The sequence below is a fragment of the Meleagris gallopavo genome, chromosome 17 (genome assembly GCF_905368555.1).
Source record: "Meleagris gallopavo chromosome 17, MGAL_WU_HG_1.1, whole genome shotgun sequence".
Lineage (NCBI taxonomy): Eukaryota > Metazoa > Chordata > Aves > Galliformes > Phasianidae > Meleagris > Meleagris gallopavo.
Window position 1 is genome coordinate 9,458,251 of NC_139420.1, and position 23,359 is coordinate 9,481,609.

At 48.1% G+C, this 23,359-nt stretch overlaps 1 protein-coding gene across 10 annotated transcripts in view; it reads left to right on the forward strand.

Moving 5' to 3' along the window:
* The window catches only part of PXN (paxillin), a 41,051-nt gene that overhangs the window by 10,130 nt on the left and 7,562 nt on the right, over positions 1 to 23,359 (forward strand). For 3 of the 10 annotated variants that reach the window (XM_085238679.1, XM_010720474.4, XM_010720471.2), the window contains exons 2-9: positions 11,790 to 12,016; positions 12,457 to 12,572; positions 14,512 to 14,651; positions 15,031 to 15,232; positions 15,723 to 15,858; positions 19,934 to 20,968; positions 21,746 to 22,012; positions 22,713 to 23,090. In XM_085238679.1, coding sequence (XP_085094805.1) covers positions 11,790 to 12,016; positions 12,457 to 12,572; positions 14,512 to 14,651; positions 15,031 to 15,232; positions 15,723 to 15,858; positions 19,934 to 20,968; positions 21,746 to 22,012; positions 22,713 to 23,090 — 2,501 coding nt within the window. Of the gene's footprint in view, positions 1 to 9,755; positions 9,911 to 10,072; positions 10,098 to 10,823; positions 11,009 to 11,140; positions 11,665 to 11,789; positions 12,017 to 12,456; positions 12,573 to 14,511; positions 14,652 to 15,030; positions 15,233 to 15,722; positions 15,859 to 19,933; positions 20,969 to 21,745; positions 22,013 to 22,712; positions 23,091 to 23,359 lie in introns of those variants that run through there. The other 7 variants (XM_010720473.4, XM_010720472.3, XM_085238680.1 and 4 more) reach the window with 7 other exon arrangements.

Genomic DNA, 23,359 nt, shown 5'->3' on the forward strand with positions numbered 1-23,359 from the left:
TGGCACTAGGCTCCTGCTTAGAAACCCCCCAGAAGAGTTATCTGCTACTCCTTAGTGCATACTGCTGCTTCAGTGTTGCCTACAGTAATGCAAATGCAGTCCACCCAGGGCTTAAAAAATGCCATTAAAATGCCTGTCCTCCTTTCAGTGGGCACGTGGAGGGTTGCTTGGAACTAGCTGGGTGTGCTCTGGCCATTTTTTCCAACATATCTGGTGTCTGACACACAAGTGATGGGGGTTCACTCCTACCTACAGTGCTTGCAGTCAGTACTGTTCTCTGTGTTCTCTGGGAAGACCTGGAAACAGTTTGCCTGCTTTGGGTTGCTGGAGAGTGCTGGAAGAAGAAAGCTGCTGGTCTGCTGCAGGAGGTGTGTGGCATTCGCTCCCTGCATCAGCACGTGGGAAGGAGAGTAAGAGGTAGAGGGAATCCTTCCTTTCACTGCAGATAGACTTTCAGCAATATATTAATTACCTGGCATCAATGTGGTGTATCTAGCTTGAAGAGAGCAGAATGAGGTGAGGTGTGGCAGCCTGTGGAGCAGCACTGTCTGACCTAATGGCTGTGGATCTGTGTGCTGCTCCAGCAGGAAGGGTCTGGTTCCTCAGATAGCTGCCTGGGCTGAGCCCCTCTTCCTGCAGGAGTACAAGGGAGCTGGTATTTGGATCAGCCTTGGCCCTGGGAAGTTGTCCCTGTGGGGTCAGCTCAGTGCTGCTTGTTTGGTTTTCGTGAATATTTTTTGTTGTTTTGGCAAAGGAGAAGCAGATCTTGTTGGATTCTTTTTTTGAATGTTGATTCCTGTTTCTAGAAACATTCTGAAGGAAACCAGCAGCAAGAAAGAATTCCTGTGGCATGCATGGGGAAGATTTAATCGCCCTTTTGCATGAGAGGGGTGGAAAGAGTACTAAAATATTGATGTGCTTTGATTAATTTTTCTTCAACTTTTTTCCTCCCAGGATGCTGGCAGCGATCCAGCCCAGGTCAGCACTGAGCTGGCAGCAGCTGCTCCATCACGTGTGTAAAACAGAGACACACGTCCCGACCTGTCCCACTGAAGTCAGCTGGGAGCCCTTCGGTGCTGTGCGGTGTGGGGGTGGCCGTGTTTGGCAGAGCCCATGTCCTTTAGCTTTGTGTGAGCCAACTCACCTCCCTCCTGGAGGCAGTGAGGTCAGTGCTGGCCATTTGCTGGTGCCTTTGTACGGGACTTCCTGGAAGTGCCCGAGGAGCCGTGTGCTCTCAGGCTGAGATCAGAAATAGATCTTGCACAAGAAGAGCTGCGCTGGGAGAGCACTGTCAGAGGCTGTGCTCACACTCCTTGGAGACCAAAGCTGTTTCCAATTTGGTGGTTGAGAGACTGAGACAATCTAATTTGTGCAGATTGTTGCTTCTCTTATTCAGGGGGCCCAGCTGTAACGTCCTGTATGAACATCAGTTTATTTGCTCTCTGGAGGAGAGGCTTCTGACGAAGATGTGGTGGCAGGTGGGGTTCATAGCAGGCAACAGAATGAGGCTGAGAAATTCCAACTTAAGTATTTTTAGGACAGGCCTGAGAGGCAGACTTGCTTTCTATTCTGATATAACATGGACTTGCCATATTAAATTGGGCTGCATGTTGCTGCGGGTCAGCTCCACTCCGGCATGGTAGATGATTTTTCTTGCAGTTGGGACTTGTGAGTGTTCTGATTTGTGGTCCCCACCGCAACTTGGGTGCTGTGGCTGCAGGCTTTGCTGCGAGTTGCAGCCTGTTGTATCAATGCTACATGGAATTCTTGGAGGTTTGGGTTTAAGGTGTGGAGTTGTCAGCTGCTCTAACAGAAAAATGTGGCTGAAAACGACTCTCAATTCTGCTGTGAGTGCTGTAACATGTGGGCAGATGGTCATCTGGGGGCTGTGGTACCTCCTCGGTCCCATCCGAATCACTGACAGCCATGAGCTGAAGGACTGAATGAAATCTGGTGGTCTCTCTGCAATACCATTTCCCAACTTCTCTTTTGCAATCTTCAGCTTCCCAGTTCAGAAAGCCAGAGCACTGCTTTGTGCTCCTCACCAGCGTGCGAGCCGTGGGGTGTGAGCTCTGCTGCTGTGTCACGGGATGTGCTGGGGCTGTGACTCGCCAACTCTTGCCATACTTTTCCTGATTCTTCAGAAGACTGTTTGTAGAACAGCAAAAGAAGTTTTTGACTTAAGCTTGTCCATTTTTGGTAATTGTTTCCTGTTGTTTAAGATTCAGCTTGAGAGCGCAGTGAATCAAGATGGGAAGGAACCACGCAAGTGGTTATGTTCTCTGGTAGCTTCCTCCAGCTGTGCCACTGAGGAGTCGAGGTTTGAGCTGCTGGGCTCTGGAACTGCTGCCAGCACTCGGTGGCTCTGACACCAGAACCACTCATCTGCCCAGTGAGATGGAGTGTGAGTTCAGCTTAAGGCAACTTAAGCCTTAACTTAGGTTGTTTTTTCCTGGGATGAGCTGAGGTTGCTGCTCAGGACTGTAAATTTAAACATGGAGTATAAGAGGTCTCTTTTCACTTCTAGTGCGGGGGAAGCCATGCTATTTAAAAGTGGATGTGGTATGCGACAGGAAGTGACTCCTCCCTCCCACCCTCCCCAGGACTTTCTGGAAATGAGAAATAAGTAGGAGGTCACCTTTGGGTGAGAAATTAGAGCTGTGGAGGTACTGCTGGTGAGCTCAGGTGCTGCTTTCTGGATGTACAACACCAGACCTGAGCAACCAAGTTAGCTTGTGTCTACACAGCCTCGCTTTGCTCTAGCTGTCTTTGAATCTACACAACCACTGAGAGATTGTTGCTTCTGGTCTTTCTGTTGACAGTTTCCAAGAGTGATAGCTACAGTCACTGAGTGGGCTGAGGATAACTGGGAGAGCTGGAAAAGGCCATCCTGTTTGGCTGCAGTGGGTTCCATTCCAGTTACACACAGGAAACAAAACCATGTTTCCTCCTGGATGTGTGTCTTCCTGCTCTTTATTTTCAGGTGCACCAACTGCTTCCCTTCTGAAACTTAAATCACAGATCAGTTCCAGTGTGAGAATGCTCAACAAACGTATGTGGAGGAGTATGCATCTCTGTGACAGTGTGACTGTTAGACACACTGGGACCTGGCTGCTGTTAACACAGCTTGGCTGATTCTGTTTAATTTAAGATTTTTCAAGAGTTTAAGGACTCTCACGGGTGTGTCTCATTTATACCAGTCTGTGTGGGGGTAGCGATGTCTTCAAAGCATTGAAGATGATGTGAAACACCTCAGGAGCGTTCTGAGATAGCAAAAGGGATGTGCAGGTTTTTCTATAGAGGTCAAAGGAAGGCAGAATGACTGTGAGTTCCTCTTGTGGGTGCTGTTTCACTTCTCTCCCCTGAGCTGGGGTCTCATTTACTGTTCAAGAACTAAATGGAAAAATTCTGTTTCTACAGGAAAATCTGTTGTGGTTCCTTCACACAAGACTGTAGGCCAGGGAACAGTGTGGATTTGTGTTGAAACTGTGCTGACACAGATCTTCAAGGCGGTTGCTGTGTCTGTCAGCCTGCCCGCTGCAATGATGATCCCATGCCCTTTGGTCTGGGTGAGGTGAGGTTACCTTCCTGCCAACCCGTTGGTTGGAAGAGTTTCCCAGCCTGTGGCATCGGGGCTGCTCCCTCCAGGTGTGGAACCCTGAATCCCTGGGGCTTCTGGTGCCTCCTGCAGGCTGCTGGCTGCCCTCAGCAGTGCCTGTGCCCTTGGAAGCCTCGTGGCTGGCTGCACAGAAGCAGGCTGTCCTCGTGATGCTGGCTGGCTCCATCAGCATGCTGGCACTGCCCCATTGCAGAGGTTACTGAGCAGTTGCACGGCACGGTGAAATGCTTCTGTTAATTTGGAAGGAAGTACTGTGGTGGGTTACAGGAAGGATCTTGTGCTGACCTCTGTGTTTTCTCAGGACAAGCACGAGTTGCTCTCTCACCTCCGCCCCTCAGAAGGATCCTGTAGCAGGTGCAAGCTCACTTAATGCCTTCTCTTGTAGCATGCTGAGTTGACTTTCCTTCACAGTTTTATGAGAGGGGGTTGTCTGTGTCAGAAGCTACTGCTTAAGCACTGTGGTACACACTTGGTGTGAGCAGAGCAGCACCAGTCAGGCTGTACATACTGTAGCCATGCTGGAGTCCTGTGGGGCTGCAAAGCCCGTGTCAGTGGTAGTGGTTGGTAGTGGTGAGGGACATCTCCTGAATTTGGGAGCATTGCAGTTTGTCTGATCATTGTTCTCTTTTCAGGCTGCAGTTTTTGTGGTCTGAGTTGGAGGCACAGGATAATTACGGGAATGGGACAGGAGGATGGGGGATTTCTTTCAGCTGGATGGAACTGGATTTCAATTTGTGCTCTGGCCAGAGTTTGGTAGATGGAGGTACTATATTTCCTGCCTCAACCAGACTGTTTATTCTGTCAGTTTAGAGAAGGGCTGAATTTTGGCGTCACTCTCTTTAAAATGTTTTCTAAGAGCTGCTTTAGTCGCAGAGTGGCTGGGGATGGGCTTCCAAGAATGGAGTGAGTTTATCTAAAAGGAATAACTTCTGCAGGCTGGGAGGCTGGGTTGATGGGGAAGTGTCTGACTGTGACTGAGGGACAGTGTGAGGCTGCACGCCCTGCCGTAAGCTACAGCTACGGCCTGCGGGGCTTGAACTCATCCTCAAACCCCAAATGTGCAGAGAGCCAACAGACAGCTACCAAAATAGTGTTGGACGGGCTGTATTTGCACACCCCTGCAGCCCTGTGCTTGGGGTGGTGGCAGTGCACGTTAGCTGGCCACAAGCCCTGGGTCAGACTCTCCACCGTGGGGCTCAGCGTTTGGGACAGGAAGCTACAGCCACTGCTGCAGCTGGTTGTACTGACCACATGCAGCACGGAGTCTTTGACCACTACCAGCAAATGTTGAAATAGAGCTGCATGTGTGGGCTGCTGTTCTGGGGAAGGCTGGTGGGTTTGGCTGTGTTCTGGTCGGAGCATGGGTGGGATTTGTGGTGGCCACCACCAGGTGATGCTGGAAGCAGCTCTGTCTGTCACAGTATGAGCTCTTGTGGAGCCTTGGGTGCCTTTGCCATCCACCCTTACTTCTAAGGGGAAACGTTAGCTTCAGGGAATAGTGAAGCTTCAGGGATTTTCACCTGTTGCTTTCTGTTGGAGCTGCCCATGCCATGTATTGATACCAGTCCAGACGTTCCTCTTATTCAGCTCTGTGTCCCAGGCACAGCTTGCTCTGATAGCTTGATGAGGAGCAGTAAGCGCCAGCCACTGGCATACATGACAAATAGTGGAGTGGTTTTTCAGCCATGTCATCTGAATTTCCTCTGGGTGGGTCCCAGCAGTGGGAATTATAAATACTGGTGGCTGCTTGGTGCAGGCAGTCCTGCAGTTGTTAGGGCTGGCGAATGACTTACCTCCCATGCATTGGATTTTTCTGTCTTAATAACAATCTGACCCCGCTTGACAGGAGAGCTGAGGGTTGCTGTGTATCCTGGATGTTAACCATCCTCTGTGTTAGGATTATAGTTGGGAAAACTTTAAAATGTCTCCTTCCAAAAATGATTTAGAGAGTAAACTGGCCTGTTTTCCATGCTTCCTATTGATGTGAGTTAGTGAATGCCAGGATTTGAAGAGCATCTCTCTGCACATCCAGTTTTTCAGGTCTCATTCTGAATGTAGCCTTGGATTTTATTGCTCTTTTAGCTTCTGATCCTTTTTTCATTTAAAAACATTGGTTTAGGATATAACGCCGTAAGAACCTACCACTACATTTTTTACCTGGAAGTTAATGCCCATATTCACCTGTTCATGTTTGTCCAATTTCTTACAGTTCTCCTCTGTTTCACTAAGTCAAATTTACCACTGAAAAGGAGATTGCCGACAACAGCGTTGCAGTTCTGGGGCTCCCACTGACGCCTGAAGGCAGCGAGAAGTTGTGCAGCAAGGCTCCAGCAAGTCCTTGGGATGCAGCTTTGAGCATTGCACATGTTTCTTCTGAAAGGCCATTTAGCAGGATAAATATACCCAAGCTCCCCATTCCTTTGCAGTTACTCACAATGTAAATCTGTCTTGCCAGGGGTTGGGTTACCGCCCTGAGCTGTCTCCCTGTATGTGAGCTGGCTTTGCTGGAGCTGAGCAAGGGAAGACTTGTTTGAACCTAAGGAGATTTTTCATGTTTGGATTCCAGGATTTTGCAAAGAGGCTGCTCGGATGAATGTGGGAGCTCAGGGTTTGGTTCTGAAGGTGCAGTTCCCTTCATTCTCTTTAAGGCAACAGCAGAAATCTAGGACCTGAATTCAGCATCTTAAGCTATTAAGAAAAACTGGCTGGAGAATGGTTTGTTATTCTGCATATGGGGATCTGCAGTTGGTCTTACGCTGAGGGATGCAACTATGACACGTAGTCCATGTCCTCATTTACACCAGTAATTGCAGCTATTTTGCTTTCTATTTCCATTTGCCAAGTCAGTGGCAAATCTGCTGCCTAACCTAGGGGAACGTGGCGTGACTCTGGTTGTATGGGGGAGGAATGGCAGAGCTGCAGCCACCTGCACTGCACTGTGCTGGGTGAAGTGTTGCAGCACGTGCTCACACATCTCACCCTGATATCCTGGTGTGCCGTGCCTGGGCTGTCAGGGACACGTGGCAGGGTGATGCTGGGAGGTGGGACTATGTCTGAACGCTGCAGCACGGGCTCCATGTGGTGGCCGGGTGAAGAATCCCATCTCTAGCATTGCTTGCTTTCCAGATGTCTCTTGTTTGAAGCAGAGCAGTGTGTGGTTTGATGGGTGTGCATAAGAGGCTTTCAGCTGCTGAACGTGGAAGGCTGATATGTGGAGCACTGGAAGCATCTTGCCTCAGCTGCGTGTCTGTTTCCTTCCCAGCAGATAGGAAGAGGAAGAAAGTGTGACCACCATCCTTTTGATCTGCTTGCTGCACTGGTGATGCTCCAGTGTGCAGTGCCAGCATGGCTTAATGGCTCATCTTCAGCCATGAACTCCATGTGGAAAGCCCAGGTGGTTTTCTCTCTTGTGGCACTAATGCTGGTATCTTCGTGCTGAGGTTCGTGTGTTTCCAGCCCTCTGAGCCTGGAGTCATGCTGGACACTCAGTATGGAAGGCTTCTCTTTAATAAGGAGAAGCAAATTTACCTGTTGCTGATGGGCAGATGGGAATGTGTCAGTGCCTTGTTATGCAGTGGTTTGTGATGTGTTCTGCACTGCTGTGCCACCTCAGTCTGGGAGCATTTCTGATGTGCATGGAAGGCACGGGGGGGAGTGCCCCAACAACATGCTTTGCACACAGGAAGATGTGTGTCAATATCTTTTCTAACCACCTTACCATCTATTAAGCAGGGCTGAGTGCAGCTCAGATTTATAGAGAAGGGAGTTGCTGTGTTCATCAGTACAAAGGGTCCCCTGTTAGCTGTCAGTTCTCTGCCTCAAGGCTGTGCTGTGACCCCAGGTGGGCATTACTGCTCTTTATCAGATGAAACCGAGGAATGTACCCTGGGGCTGCACATGGTTCAGAGCATTCAGAGGACAGCAAGTGCTGGCATGCAGGGATGGTTCAGGATCCTGTGCTGAGAATGCATGAGGTGTGCACAGGGACATGCAGGGTGCCTCTAGAGATAAGTGCTCTTCTCAGTGCGACTTGAACTGGTGGGTGGGACTTCCCCTAAGGTACTGCCGTGCTCTTTCATCTTGCTGGTCGTCTTGATGTGAGGGTTTTTCTGTGGAGAGTTCAATGCACTGGACATCAGCTAAGTTTTCCTCCATCCTCTAACATTGCAGAGCGTGTCGTGCTGCAGTTTCAGTCCCAGGCTGAAGGATGGGCAGGGCTTTGATAAGACTGGCAGCAGTGCAGTCGGTTTTAGGAGCCACTCATCCGTACCTAATGCATCTGCAGTGTGGGATTGGAAGGCCAGGATCCCAAGAACCCTGTAGATAATAATGACTTTTCTTGCACAAGGGAGAGTCAAACGTACCCAGACTTCTAGATGTCTCAGAGTGCTGTTTAGTAGTAAATTATCAATCATGATATCACTCTTTAACTGTCCCGCCTCCCCATGAAACACAGCATCGAAATGTTACTTGAAGGTGAATGCAGCTCCCACAGCAGGCAGGATGTGGGCTGGGCAACCCTCTGGTGGAGTGTGATTTCCCTTCTGTGTGCAAGCTTTGGGGCTTGTGGTGGAGGTAAGAAAACTCTTCTTCTGTGCCTCTCCCACATCTGCAGGGTGCCGTGCTGAGCAGTGCCAAGACGTGGTGTGCCCTGAGGTGCTCTGTGTGCACAGAATCACAGAATGGCCAGGGTTGGAAGGGACCTCAAGGATCATGAAGCTCCAACCCCCTGCCACAGCCAGGGCCACCAACCTCCCCATTTAATGCCAGACCAGGCTGCCCAGGGCCCCATCCAATCTGGCCGTGAACACCTCCAGGGATGCAGCACATGGTGAGCTGAGGCTTTGTGACTGCAGTGATGCAGCAGTAGCTCTGTTGATATCGAGTGTCCCTTGTTCTTCCACACCCCCCCTCCTTAGTGCAGAAGTGCTGACACAAGGCTTCAGTGGGCCGAAAGCAGGGGCAGGCTGTAGGTGACCAGGTGAGGTGCATCAGTGCCAAGCCAGCAGCTGCCACGCGGGGGTTCCAGCTCCATCCTTACAGGCTGTGGTGGTGCCTTCTGACAGCTGCACTGCTCCATTCTGCTCTGCCCTATGGGCTGTCTAGCACCAAGCAGCTGATGGACGCCTCCTGCAGCCCTGTGCCACGGAGTCGCCTTGGGAAGGAGCACTTCATTAGCTGAGAAATCAATAGAGCCTTTAATATTTCTGTTTAAGAATTGAATATTTCTATTTGTGGAGCAGTCTCTGCAGTGACAGCGCTGCACAAGGCACAGCACCTTTGTTACAGTCATCCAAGTTAGGGCTGCCTGGTCCCTGAGGTCCCTTTTGTGAAAGAAAGATAGGGAGCAATGGCTCTTTTTTTTTTCCATCAGTAGAACTCCCTTCTTAGCTCCTTCCCTTGCCTCATGTTATGTTCTGATAATTGGAACTGATCCAGGAAAGGACACGTGTGGCTAGAAACAGAAATGGGGATGGGTGTGGGTGGGGAAGAGCTTCCCTCCATCCTGCCAGCGAGCTCAGGGAGGAACAACCGGGCTCTGGGCACATCAGGCAGGTGAGCACAGGGAGAGGGGCTTTGCAGAACACGGGGTGAGCAAAGAGAGTGGGGGATCCTGTGCCAAAGGGAAAGCGAGGTGTGCATGCATTCCTGGAGCTGCCGTGGCATCAGTTGGGAAGTTGAGTGCAGTTGCAGTAACCCTCCAACTACGTGATTCCTCTCCAGCCTTTTCTCCTCCCTCTGCTTCCTGTTCCTCAGTTCTGCCTTGTTTGCTCAAGTCGGGAAGGGGGAGGGAATGGGGGAAGTTAATCATTAAACTGCAGTGTCTCCTTAACTCCTTCGCTGTCTGAGAGCTGAGTGCTCCTGGCATTGCCAGACCCCTCGTCTGCAGACTTGCTGGAATAAACCACTCCATTTAGCTGAGCTCCCTTCTGTGCCATTAGTTAAAAAAAAAAAAAAAAAGGCTACATTTCTGCCCAAGGAACCATTCAGCAGAGGGTGCTGAGCTGAGGAGGCGAACTGTGTGGAGAGATGGTTACATCTGTCTGTCCTGCAGGGAGGGCTGGGGGTGGAGGGTGGAAAAATGACTTGGGTCCCCGCACGGGGCTGGATGAGCCATACAACCTCATGAGATTTTTACTTCCTGGTACGGTTTGATTTGCTTTTGTCATTGGTGGGGAGAAGCAAAAGCCACACCTTCTTGGGTAGCACTTGGGTTGGAGGTTGTGTGCACAAAACCTCCAGCCACAGGACCAGGCTGAAAAACCTGCAGCTCTTCAGCGTTCTCCTGAGGTATGTCTGTGCCTTTCACTTGGAATCCACCAGCTGTTCTTTTGCTTAAAAGAAGATCAAACTCATTCTTCCCCAGCTGCAGCAAGCTGTATCCCTTAGGAGAATCTGCTCCTGGGCTATTTTGGTCCCTCTGGGAAGATGCCTTTGGTTTAAATGATTTTGGAGCATCTTTCTGGCTAAATGAAAGGTGTGTGGAGTTAATTTAACTCAGTATTTAATTTGCTAATAGCGAATTTGTTATCTGCAGGCAGAAATGCTCTTTTTATTTTTTATTTTTTTGGTCTTTTCTCTTATGATGCTTTGCTTTGTGGAAGAGTTGAATATAAAAGCAGTACCTTCCTGTGTTGTAATGTGATGATGCTGTCCTCCATTTGACCCTTTAATATATTTTTTTGGAGGCTTGCTAAGTGCCTTGGCTGCACTGAGGAAGTGGTTTTGGGCTGGCGGGTGCCAGCCCCTGGGAGCTGGTAGGCAGCCATTAGGATGAGCTGGTTCAGCTCCTGTTCTGCTGCCTCCTGGTCACTTCAGCTCCCTGCCACCCTGCCTGCAGGAAGCTGCTGGGTCCCTCCGCCTGGATTCAGCCCTCAGCCCCACAATCTGGGAGTTGAGTTCCATGTTGTGCATGGGGGAAGGGCAGCTCCTGCACTCCGACACTGCTGTGACAGCTGGGTCTGTGCACAAGGCAGGGGCATTCCCACAGCCTCTCCTCCAGCTTTGCCCAAGTCGTGTCGCTGGTGTCTGGCTGAACTGCATGTCGCCACAGGGTCCTGCCAGGTATGTGATGATGCTCTTGTCATGGAGAGCGCTGCTGTCCCCAGCAGCTCGGCTCCTCTCTAATGGCCTTAAAGAGTGTGTGCTTGAGCTCGCTGGAGAGCTGGGCAGGCGGCCAGCGAGGCTTTCTGTTGGAGTGTGTGCAGTGCAGACCTGCAGTTGTTCGCAGGAGTTTCCCCCACCCTGGTCTGCAGTCGGCTCAGCGGGGTGGGATCGCAGGACAGAAAACCCAGCAAGCTGGGATTTGCCTGTGAGTCACAGCAGATCAGTACAGGGCTTGGAATGGGTGGAGAGTAGTTTGCAGGAGGAAATCCAGGAAGGCGAAAGGTGGGTTTTCTCCTCCTGCTATTGAGGGAGTGTATTTTTTCCTGCTTTAAGATTTGAGAGGTGCTAACCTTATGTCATGGGTTCCTCTGCCTGGCACGAGCGCTGGTGCTTCTAGCGAGTGGAAGTTTTTTCTTCTCTTCAGGAATCTGTGAGCAGGCTCCACCCAGCAAGCTAATTGTTTCCAGGAGAAGAAATTGCATTTACCTGGCAGGCTCTGGAAGCTCATTAACTGTGTGATATGTGCAGAGTATTCTTCTTAAGAAAGCTGAAGCACGTCTTCCTTCTGCCGTGGTGATACACTCATTTGAAAGCTGCATGCTTCTTGCAGTGCCTTCAGCTCTGGAGAAAACCCCTCCCGAGATCTTGTTTCCTGCAAAAAGCAGCGCCTGCAGCCACGTTAAATGACTCCATGATGATGTGGGGCCTGTAATTAGCCTGTGTCAATATCCTGTTGCAAGTCTATCTCTAGGCAGGTTTCTCCTAGGCTGCTTTTCTGCAAAGCGCACGCTGTGTGACTGCAGGTCGCAGTTATTGCATGGTTTTCCATTTAAGACAAAGATCTGAGGCTGACACAGTTTTTCTGACTGCTCTGATACCTCCGAGCCTTTTCTTTGTACTGGAAGTCCGAGGTGCAGCAGCAACTCGCAGCACATTTGGTACATCACCTTAGATGAAAACTTCCTCAAGACTTTCTGATGTGGATATTGTGAACAAGGCAAAAGAAGCTGTTGTCTGGGATTTCACAATACTGTGTGTTTTAATTTTCTTTTCATTCCTGCAGACGCCTTACTGGCAGACCTGGAATCCACCACCTCGCATATCTCTAAGCGACCAGTGTTTCTAACAGAGGAAACGCCTTACTCCTACCCAACTGGAAACCACACGTACCAGGAGATTGCTGTGCCACCACCGGTGCCTCCACCACCTTCCAGTGAGGCCCTAAATGGCACTGTGATTGACCCCTTGGACCAGTGGCAACCCAGCGTATCCAGATACGCCCACCAGCAAGTAAGCATGTGCTGATGGAGGTGGGGAGAGTGTGTGCGTGGTTTGTTGGGACTAGATGAGGGGAGGAAACAGCAAGAAGGGAGGATGACTTTTGGCTTTGGATGACTGGGAAAATGAGGGGAGGAAAGTAGCAGAAAAGACCTCAAAACCCATAGTTGTTGCTCCAGCAAAGTGGTAGTGTGATGGGATTAGGGTTAGTCGTCTGTCCTGTAGCCTGTAGGAAGCAGGCTGGGACTTTCCAGCTCAGGTCTGCGACTCATAGGCAAATCTGAGGCAAGTGGAAAACAGTTGTTCCTGGTGTAGGGGGATCTGATGGGGGCTGGGTGGGCTATGTAACAGGTTTTTGCTGCTGTACTTGCTCCTGCAGTATGTGGGGTTGCAATACAGTGCGTATATTCTTGTTGCGTTCCCTGTTTCCAATGCAAATTTTATTTCCACAGCCTCAGTCCCAGTCTCCGATATACAGCTCCAGTGCCAAAAGCTCCAGTGCCTCTGTTCCTAGAGACGGGCTCAGCTCCCCTTCTCCCCGTGCCAGTGAGGAGGAACACGTCTACAGGTACCTTGTCCCTGCTAAGAGAGAAGCCTGACTCGCAGGTAGGGCCTGCTGTGGCTCAGGCTGCCTTCTGAAACTGGAAACACATGCTGCACTTCCTGTATATTTTCTGTTCCCTGTGTTGGTTTATATTACCTCATTTGTAAGAGGCTTTTATATTCACTTAAAGTGTTGACCTGGGCCTTCAGTTTGCTCAGCTGTGGAAGAAGTTTGAGGATCCATCAGGATCTGGGTTGTGTTGAGGGATACAATTCAGAGACCAGTGACAAATCTGTCTCCCTGTTAAGCAGCTCCACAGTTCTTTAGGAAGTGGATGGCCTTTAAGTCAGTTGTCTCAAGGAATGCAGTAACCATCACCTAGCAGGATGTGCAATTATTTGGATTTTCAAGTACATTTAAATTTCTTCATGAAAGCTTTAAAACTTCTGTCAGTACTTCTGACATTACCAGTTACTAATTATATTACACTAATGGACAGCTGTTATTGCACTGAGAGGTTGCATGGATGGCCTATGTGGTGAGACAGACCTTCCTGCTAACAAGGGGGTGAGAGAGGAAGAAGCTGCCATAGCTCCATCTCTGATGGTCCCCTGTGATGAACTCTGTCCCGGGTACCTTTCTATAGGTGTGGGGATGAGTGTTGCTCTCCTGTCATGTTCTAACTATGCTTAGATCTTCATACTGAGCTGAAAGCTGCTTGCAACCAGAACTACTACAGGGTAGAACCAGACGTATCCAGAGATGGCTCAATGGAGGCAGTAATTGCGATTTTTCAGAGGGCTGCATGCAATTAGTACAAAATCAAGATAATTAGGGACCTGAATCCTCCTGTAAAAGGCTCTGGCATGGTCTGGTTCTTGTGTGAATTGGAGCTTGTGTGTTCAAGCCAAGATGAAGTATGTCCTTCTCAGATTGCATTTGTGGACTTTGTTTTCAATCTGAAGAGAAGGATAATAACTGCCTTTATGAAGTTCCATAATTGTCACTAGTGCTATAGGTATGACAGTGCTCAACCTGTTATGAATTAACTTTCTGAGCAGAAGGCTGGATGTGTGCACAAGACAAATTCCCATTTTGGATTTGGGAAGTATCTTTGATCGAATAAGAATTTCTAAAGCATTGAAAGTTATTTGTCTGTTAATAAAACTAGGAGAAAATTATTTCCCTGCTATTGACAGTGGGTCGATTGTTATTAGTGTAGTTGCTGTACAGATCATTGCACTGGTACTGTTTTGCTTTGAAACACTTTGCAGTTGAGCATGGCTAAGTGGGATCTCCCTTATAGCATAAGCTGTAACTACAGGCAGTGCTTTATATATACTCGTGTGTAGGTAAGCCTCTCTAAAGGCTTGTGTGTTGAACACCGTGGAAAATGCTTTCAGATTACTTATAAATTGGTTAGAATTCATCAAAGTAAAGGTTTGAGGACTTGAAAAGAGACCTCATGGCAGCCTTTTGCGGGACACTAAATTTGCTGCTTTTGGTAGCTTTGGTAGCTTGAGTTTTGTACTTCACCTCTTCTCCATTCTGCGCTGGCCCTGCATTCCTTGCTTCAGAGGAGAGGTTTTTGCTGCTCGGTGTGCTGTCAGCAGAAACAGGCCCTTTTCCTGTGTGCCAGCTAATGGTTCTGCTGCTGTTCTGTGCAGCTTGGATCTGTAGACAGTTAACTCTTTGCTGTAGGACAGTGCAACACAGAGTCCTGAGATCTGAGCCCCTGTCTATCAGTGCTATTTCTTTGCAATTGGCAAATGAAGATGTGGCTAAACAGCAGGTGTGGTGATAGTCATTTCACAAAGCACACAGCTTTCTCCAGAGAGCTAAAAGCCCCAGCCTGAAAAGAACACAGGACCTGTGTAAACTCTGTGAACTTAATATCGAAGTTTCCCTCCATCGTTCTGCTGTGTCTTAAAGCAGAAGTTTTACAATTCTCTTTTATCTCTAGCTTCCCAAACAAGCAGAAGTCTGCAGAACCATCTCCCACAATGACCAGCACCTCTCTGGGCAGCAACCTCTCGGAACTGGACAGGCTTCTCCTGGAACTGAATGCTGTTCAACATAATCCCCCCAGTGGCTTCCCAGCAGGTAAGGAGTAGCAAGACATTTGGTGTTAGTGAATAGCAAGATATTTGGTGTTAGTAAATAGCTTACTTCCCAAAGTAGCAGCCTGCTTCTTCCTTCCAGCATCCTTGCTGAGGAAGATGACTCCAGCCCTTAACAAAGATTCCTTTAATATGCATAGGATCTACTGAGGTTCAGCTATGCTGAGCCAACTTTAGAAATGACTCTAACTTCACAATTTCAAAATTAGATTATGTTGCGTAGGTCCTTGTGCACTTAAGTTCTAAATATTCTCAAAGATGGAGATTTCACAGGGTTTCTGGGCTGCATGTTGCTCTTTTCTCTCGTTTACGTGTATACATGGGCCTATGTGTCTGAACAACTCTGCTCCTCTGTTCTAAAGATGAAGTCAGCAGAAGCCCATCACTGCCCAATGTGACTGGACCTCACTATGTCGTCCCAGAGAGCAGCAGCTCTGCAGGGGGAAAGGCTGCACCCCCTACAAAAGAAAAACCAAAGCGAAATGGTGGGCGTGGGATCGAAGATGTGCGTCCCAGTGTGGAGAGCCTGCTGGATGAGTTGGAGAGCTCTGTGCCAAGCCCGGTGTAAGTAGTGTTTTGGTGGATGCAGTGGGGTTGGGCAGGCTGTTATGGGAATAGGGAGTGTTGTGGGACAGTGACAGGTAGATGTGCCTTGGCTGTAGAGTGGGAAGTCAAGCAGGCACTTGAAGATGCTCATGCTCTTCTATCTGCTGCAGCTCTTCCTGGATGAAAGAATACTTGAGTTGTGTTACTAGTGGCACATTTTTTTTTAAACTCAGGTTTATAGCTGTCTGGCCAAATGAGTGTTTGGTCATGATCTGTTCGTTAATGGATGGATGTATGAGCATGTGCACTCATGTTAGACTTGGCAGAGAGACAGGACCTGTGTGTGTTGCAGAAGCTGGATCTGTGGGAGGGCTGGCTAGGGCGAGCAGTGCTGATGACACTTGCCACGCTGTGCTTGTTTAGAGGGGCCGGTGAAGCTTTCAGTCTAGGAGCTCTCCCCCAGGCCTAGATGCACTCTTTAAAAATAAATATATTTTATTTTCATCAGCCCTGCAATCACTGTGAGCCAAGGGGAGGTGAGCAGCCCCCAGCGTGTCACCGCCAGTCAGCAGCAGACCCGTATCTCTGCTTCTTCAGCCACACGAGAACTGGATGAGCTGATGGCGTCCCTCTCTGACTTTAAGGTGCTTTATCTTGACAGCTCGCACCTCATTTTGTCCCTTCCCACACTCAGGCTCTTGCATGTTGGCCACATCTGCTGACCTTAACTGATTTCCTGAATGCCTGCTTTACCTCTCGCCTTGTGGAACTTCCTTTGGTGGTATTTGTGCTGCTATAGGTTCTTGACTGCGATAGTTTCCTGTCGCTGGTGTGGGTAAGGGAATTCTAGATCTGTTTTTCCATCCATTCTGCACTTTGTCTGCATTTGGCAAAGATAATGAGCTTAGTTACTGCTCGCTGCAGGGTGAATTATTTTGCTGTGCTGCAACTGAACGAGAAGTAGGGGAGCATAAGACAGCACCACTCTGCTCCATGACGGGGGCCAGGCTCTTCTGTTCCATGGGCTGACCCTCTGCTGCAGAGTGCTTATACTTTGTGCTTTCCTGAGGAGGGTATTTGGGGCCTAAAGGCATGTGGTATGAGCATTGAAACCTTTGCATCAAGCAGCTGAAAACTTCAAGGGTTTCAATTTTAAAACAATATCAATTATTCAGCTCCAAATAGGATTAAAGACTGAGCTCGTGTGGGTGAAGGATGGCAAACACTATTCAGGATCTTGTTTGCAAATCAGTGTATTGTGTTGGAAAAGAACTGCTACTTCAGTCACAAGTGACACACAAAAAAATTCCCATAATAGAAGAAGTGGAGGAATAACTTGCCAGTGGAGCATCAAGCACTTCTCTGTGTATGTAGATATTTTACAAATGCACACGTTTCTATTCAATTAGGTATACTATCCTTTTTACACTAGGTGGTTAACTGTGGAGTTTATTTTCATGGTTCATCTACCCACAGTCATAGCAAAATAATTTTCCTCTCTCTACTTTCAGCTTGTTTGCTTACAGCATTGCTGAATTATTCCCTTGAATTTGTTCTGAGAGAGGTGGAGAAGCAAATACCTAATATGTTGTCATTGTTGGGTGTGCCTTTCTTACATACACGTGCAAGTCTGCTTTGTAATCCTACAAAGGTTCCAAACTCTCTTACATTTTCCTCATATGGAAGAATCTGCAAGTGCTTGGTGGTGTTTCTTGCTTGTGATAACCTCCATCTCCTACCATGAATTTGGTCCCGAGGCAGTCAGAGCTGAGCAATGTTTTCTGAGAAGATGTAGATAGCTGAGAAGGCTGCATGCTCCTCGGGACTTTGCTTGCCCTGTACTTATTGGCTTTAATTCAAGTCTGCAGTCTGTGACTCACATACTTGACTTTGTGAGACTCAAGGAGCAACTCGCTGTTTTCTCTGGACTTAATTTAGTACGTATTTAGTCACTGAAAATAGTGATGCCTTACTGGCGCTTTTCTTTTTCCATATTAGGTCCTAGGGCAGAGAGCAGGCTATCAGCAAGTATCTGTTCCATGCAGTTGAAAAATTGTGCTGTTGTGAAGCTGGAGAGAGTTCCCACCTGTGCTGCTGGCAGCGTACCCTGCCTCGCTGCTTCTGCGTGCTGTCAGTGCCAGGGCCTCCTGCTGCTTTATCAGGGCTCAGAAAACAAGCTCAAGGTGTGGTTGCTGCCACCAGCCTTTGCACCTTGGTGAGCTTTGGCAGCAGGGGACGTCCTTGCCCAAAGCAGGCCTTTTTGTTTTGTGCAACTCCAATAAAAACTGCATGAACGAGGCTAGATGCTTTCTGTAACACTGCCCTCCTTCCTGGCTTCTTTTCTGCTTGAACTCTAAAAGCAACCTGAAATGCAACAGGATCTCAAGATTTATAAATGCAGTGTTAGGGTTTTTGAAAGGCATTGAGCTCGTCTGTCTAAATGTTTTTCCCTACAGAACCAGCAACACGATTTCTGTAATAGTTTCTCTTCTATTATTATTGTCACTGGCTGCTTTTGAACAGCTACTTTACTTTTTCCTGTTTTTCATTTTCCTTCCAGTCCTTTTTCTTTGTTTTTACCTCCCCTATTTGTGCCAATGGGTGGTGCTGACTTCTCTGTAAAAATGATCTAAGCTGTACCATTGACAGGGTGTAAGGGGGAGAAGTGGGGTCTTTCCCAAGGGTGAAAAAGAAAAAGCTGTCATTCACGTGCCAGACTTGTGTGTGGTTGCAAGAAAAAGGACAGAGGAACGAAGTGCAGTATGTAATTAGCTGGAGTTGGTGGCTGGTACAACTACAGGCCCCAGTGGATGGCAGTGGGAGAGGTGGCAGCACCAGTGTTTAACTTCTGTCATAGCCAAGTGTAACAGATGCTATTACAGACTGATACATTACCCTTTTATCATCTCTTGCTCACTTTAATGAGTTGCTTGTTCTCTTTGCTTACAGAATCCATTTGATTTTGGTTATCTAGCTCATCAGCACTGAGATTACTTAATGCACTTGGTTCTTTTGCCTCTGACATTTCTGTGTAATGTGACGCCAGCTGACTGCACATTGTGCTGCTCGTGGTTAACTGTTATGTCACTTGTGTATTTAGCCCTTGCTCTTAATTTGGAGTTAGTATGTTTTTAGTATGCTGGAAATATTTGCTTCTGAGCAAAATGACAGGCTTGCCTTGCAAACAGCTGACTGTTTTAGAAAGTCTGGAAACTGAGTAAGTGAGCTATAGTATTACACCCATTTACTTGTACAGGTATGTCCACGTTAGGCAAAATACAGGGAGGAGGGCAATATGAGGAAATTCCCTTTTTATTTTAACTAATTAATGTACTTGCTGGTTCTTTTCATCTTGATTTGCTCCTGGAAATGAGGAGCAACATTAATTGCAGTCCGCTATTGCTTTCTAAGATGCCTCTCCATGGCACTACTTGGGGACTTCACCAGTGTGTGTGCTTGCTGGCTCCTGACCCCTTGGCCTGGGAGCTGCTTAGGTCACCTGCAGATATCTGTCTCTTCCTACTATTGGCAGATGATGTTTGTGTTCTGGTTAATTTTTTCCTTTTATTCATGACAAGTCCCCATACAGGTAAGTGAAGACTGAGCTGTTGCTACATTAGGATGTGAGCGTCTAACTTCTTAAAGCTTTTTCAAAAAACACAGTGAAGAATCAGAGCATATCTTGATATCTGTTGGATTTGGAGATCTTTGGATAGGTTTTTAAAAATGACAAGGGTTCTGCGTTGGCCTTAGTTTGACCTACTGTGTGAACTTGGCTAAGGCAATGTTCTGATTTTTCTCTCTTTGGAAAAAAAAGGTATAATGCCAGATTGTCTCCTAAGGCTCAGCCAGGAACCACTGAAAACAGGAAAAGGAGGATCCGTGATTCTTATTTTCTTTTAAACACCCTCTGAGCCAAGGAGAACCAAAAACTTGGTATCAGTCACTCTTATTAGGGTATATTTTGGATTAAAATGAATACTGATCTTGTTACCATTGAAATGTGGAGATTGTGACCTAAGTAGAAGAGGTTGATCTGGCAATCTAAGCAAAGCTTAAAAGGGCATGGAATGACTGGCAAATCTGTTGTGATTCACTGTATATCATGTCCAAGGTGAGATTGATTTTGTGAGTAGAACAAAGCCCACGTCATCTGCTTTTGTTGTGCATGCCCTGGGGCTTTGTTTTCATTGCTGTGAACTCAGGCAACTGGAGCGCGTTGTTAGTGCATCGAGAAGAAAATGTCATGGTTTGTTCTATTCATCGATTGTCTTTTATTTTTTTTCAGCTTTGAAATATAGAATGTACATAGCTGAGTATGAGTAAGTTGCTAATGTGACCTTCACTCACAGTGCAGACATTCCTGGGCTTGTAGCTGGCTTCCTGGCAGCTGCTGCGTGCCCCCATCACACTGCAGGTGAACACATGAGGTGTTACGTAAGAGGGTGGCAGAGAAAAACGATCTCGATGGCTGTTCAGCTTCGTATCCTGTGATCTCATGCAAAGATCAGCACAATGTCACATTGATTCTCCTCTTTGCTACCCTGTTCTCATTCCTGTTTCTCTGATGTAAGGCTCGGGGTCAACACGGCTCCTGATTTGGAGATCACAATTGTTATAACACTTTATACCACGCTTCCTTTTTTTCTGCCCTCTGTTTCTTATTTCTTATCTATCTTTTTTTTTTTTCTCCTTCTTTCTTCTCTCTCCTTTTTACAGACTATGTCTCTGATTCCTGAACCCTCCCTAGAACCGGTTCCCGATTCAGCAGATGCAGACTCCAGCAGCATTCCTCCCAGTTTAACAGTGCTATCCCCTTCCAAATGCCCTTCTGTCAGGCACAGCGGGGATGTGGCAGTGCCAGCAGCTTCCCCCTCAGCAGTTCTCTGTGCTGAGGAAGGCAGTAGCACTGTAGTGTGGCCTGCTTCAGGGCAGTGTGCCACTCTGCCACGTGTACCCTCTTTGCCACAAATGGTCCCTGTGCCCCCTCCACGTGTCTCTTCTGTTTCTGCTACTCGTGGGGAGCAGATGGCTTCTGCAAGTTCAGTGAGGCTGACTGGAAAGCCTGACTCTTCCAGGAGGACTTCCCAGGCTGTGCCCAGGGCTGAGCTTCTGTGTAGATCTGTTAAGGTGGAGGCACGGGGCCTGGAGCTGGCAAAAGAGCGTGAGAAAAAGGAGCAGGGAAGTGACCCCAAACTCTCAAGTGTCTCAATTTCAAACACTGGCATAGGTGGTCAAGGGAAAGAGCAGGCAGCTAAAGAATTGGATCAGCAGGGAGTGTTCAGGGATAATTCAGCTCTTCCTTCTCAGGGCAGAAGTGTGAAAGCAGCTTTAGATGAGCTGTGGGCCCTGGAGCTATCTGAGCATGTACCAGAAGTACACAGAAAGGGTGACAGCGTTTTGAGTCCTGTGTGTGACCCTTCTGTTGTGGCCCCGGATCAGTGGGGTGACTTCCCAGACACTGAAAAACAGTTGGGCGTCGCTGTGGAGCGAGGAGAGGAGCAAAAGGCTGAAGTATCACCTGAAATCCAAGTAGGTGGCTGTCCTGAGCTGGTCAAGAAGAGGCAGGGCAGAGAGAAAACCCCCAGAAAGGCAGGTACTGCTAACATGAACAAAGCTGGAAAAGATGGAGAAAATGAGCAGATCAGAAGCTCTGCAGTTGCTCCAGAATCTCCTGAAAAAACTCGGAAAGCTGAATGGGATTTGCCGTGCCTCTCCAAACCACCCATTGAAAGGATTTCTGCATCAGGCCAGGCAGGCGCTGAACGAATGTGGGAGGAGGATGAGCCCTAGCTAGGGCTGTCCTAACTGCACTAACGTTTTGTGTGTGGTGTGAGTGTGCCTGGGCCCACCCACACTAACAGCATGTGGTGCTGAGCAGCGTTACTGACAGCTGCATGTCATGGAGGCTTTAAGTCCTCTGCTTTGTCCTGTGGTCTGTTCTGCAGGTCGGTCAGCAGCACAGAACATGGCAGAGTGTAGGGACTGCCCAGTGAAATGGGTTTTTATTCCTTAAATGGAATAAGACAGATGCTTAGTCCATAAAGGCCTCTGAAAAGTTAAAGGGCTGATTCACTCCTCTGGAGGATGTCCCTCTGCCTTTTTAGGTCTTGTTGTTGGACCTGTTAGTGTTCCTTCCAGCTCTGGATGTACGCTTTGTGCACCAGACCAAGAGTCTTGTGCTTGTAAAGGGCAAACACTGAAAGTCTGCCGTGTTTCTTTGTGATGCTGAAGTTTCTTTAATGCTCAGTGGAATGGTTGTGCTGCACCTCGTATCTTGGCTTTCTGCTGGGTAATCTTTCCCTTCCTTTTCTAGATAGTTATTTTTGGCTACAGTGGTTATCCTTACAGAGTTTTTCCTTGCACTGAGTCACTGTTCTGGAGTGTGCCAAGAAGGATTTTGGCATTGTGGAATTAATGTAATCACTCTTCCTGCATACATTTGTCACTAATGGCTTGAGTTTGTGCTGTTGTATCTTGAGGCTTGCTCTTACTCTTTTCTGTGCTGACACTATTGCCTTTTTCATCTAGATTAAGTCTTTAATCAAGAGGACAAAAGAAACCTCCAATGTGCATCCAATGAGTCGTGACCTCTCTCCAAGGCGTAAACTAGGTCCTGCAATATTTCACAAGACTGAGTCCCAAGATCGCTTGATTGAAGAGCTGCAGGACAGACTGGGAGTTGCTAAACAGGAACAGGAGGAGCGAAAAAGCCAGGATGGCTGGCTGACAGAGGGGGTCATTATCACTGCCCGACCCCAGGGGGAAGAGCAAAATGGTGGACAGCAAATAGAGAAGGTAGAAAGTGAGGGGAACTTCCTTCTGGGAACTTCTGGGAAATTCAAGCATGTTCCTCTGTCTAGACAGCATTTTGTGGAGGTGTATGTTAGGTTACACCTTAAACAACATGGAATGAAGAACTAACTCCCCCTTCTCAGCTTCTTCTGACCTAAAAACTAAACTGGCTCTCAGTTCCTAGTTCATGTTTAAGAATTGGAGTGATATCTAAGGGTGCTGGTAATGGTATCTTTTTGGGCAATCTGCTGCTATTGCATATCAAATACCCGTGTGGGTATTGTTTGAAAACCCTTCTGGGAGGCTTGTCAGAGAGGATGCCTTGTCTTTCCCAGTACGTGCCTGTGCAGGAAGTTCTGGGTGTAAGATGGTGCTCTTCCTTAGAGCTACACAGAGAAGCAAACTTTCTGGTTCCCTTCTCTTTTTTCCCTGTCCCTTGGTTCTTTGCTGCTTTTTTCCCCTTGGATAAAGATGGTAACCACCAGAGGCCTCTGTCCTTACTTGCTTTGCTTCACTGTGTGGCAGTGAGGTTGATGTCCCAGTTGTGCTCTGATGTAAACCAGGGAGGTTCAGAAGAGCAGGAGGGAGAGCACGAGGCAGCAAAGATCATTACTCACTGGTCTGTGCTTCCAGCCTTCCTGTTGCAGGAGGTGCTTGTTGCTTCCTCTTTGGATTTACTCACTTTTCTTCCCTGTCTTTCTAGGTAGTATTCCCTCCAGAATCCCCACACCCTCGAAGGAGGACAGTCTCTGTTTCAGCCTCTCCTCCGCTCCAACCTTCCAATGAAGCTGTGAAGACAGTCCCTGCTAATGCTTCTCCCTCTCATGTACCAGCTCAGCCCTCCCATGCACTAGCTACCTCAGCTCCGTGTCCAGTCTCCTCCTATTCCTTCCGCTTGGCTCCCCAGCCACTTTTCCAGTGGGAAGCTTCTGATGCTGATTATCATGAGCTCTCTGTTGTGGGCACCCCTCCTTCTGAAGATCCTAGGCACTCTTCTCCCCAGACCTGGACCCCTAGCACCAAGACAGTCGTTTCTGTTGGCTGTCAAACGGAAGATGAGGCTTTCTTCCCACGGATGCAGGCAGGATTCTCTTTTCTGCTTTCTTTTTTATTTAATTTTAAGCAGAGTGTTGTCCAGCCTTTCCACTGCTGTCAGCTTGGTAGCTCAGTAGATATAATGTTCAGGTGAAAGCTGGCTCTGAACCACTTAATGAAACAGCAGAGTCATTAGTGGTATCAAATCAATGCCAGCTGTGCCCGCCTAGCACTGCAAACTACCTGGTTGTGCACTGATCTGCTGAGCTGTGGGTGCTTTCTGTCTGCCTTTTGTGCAGCAGGGATTGTGATTTG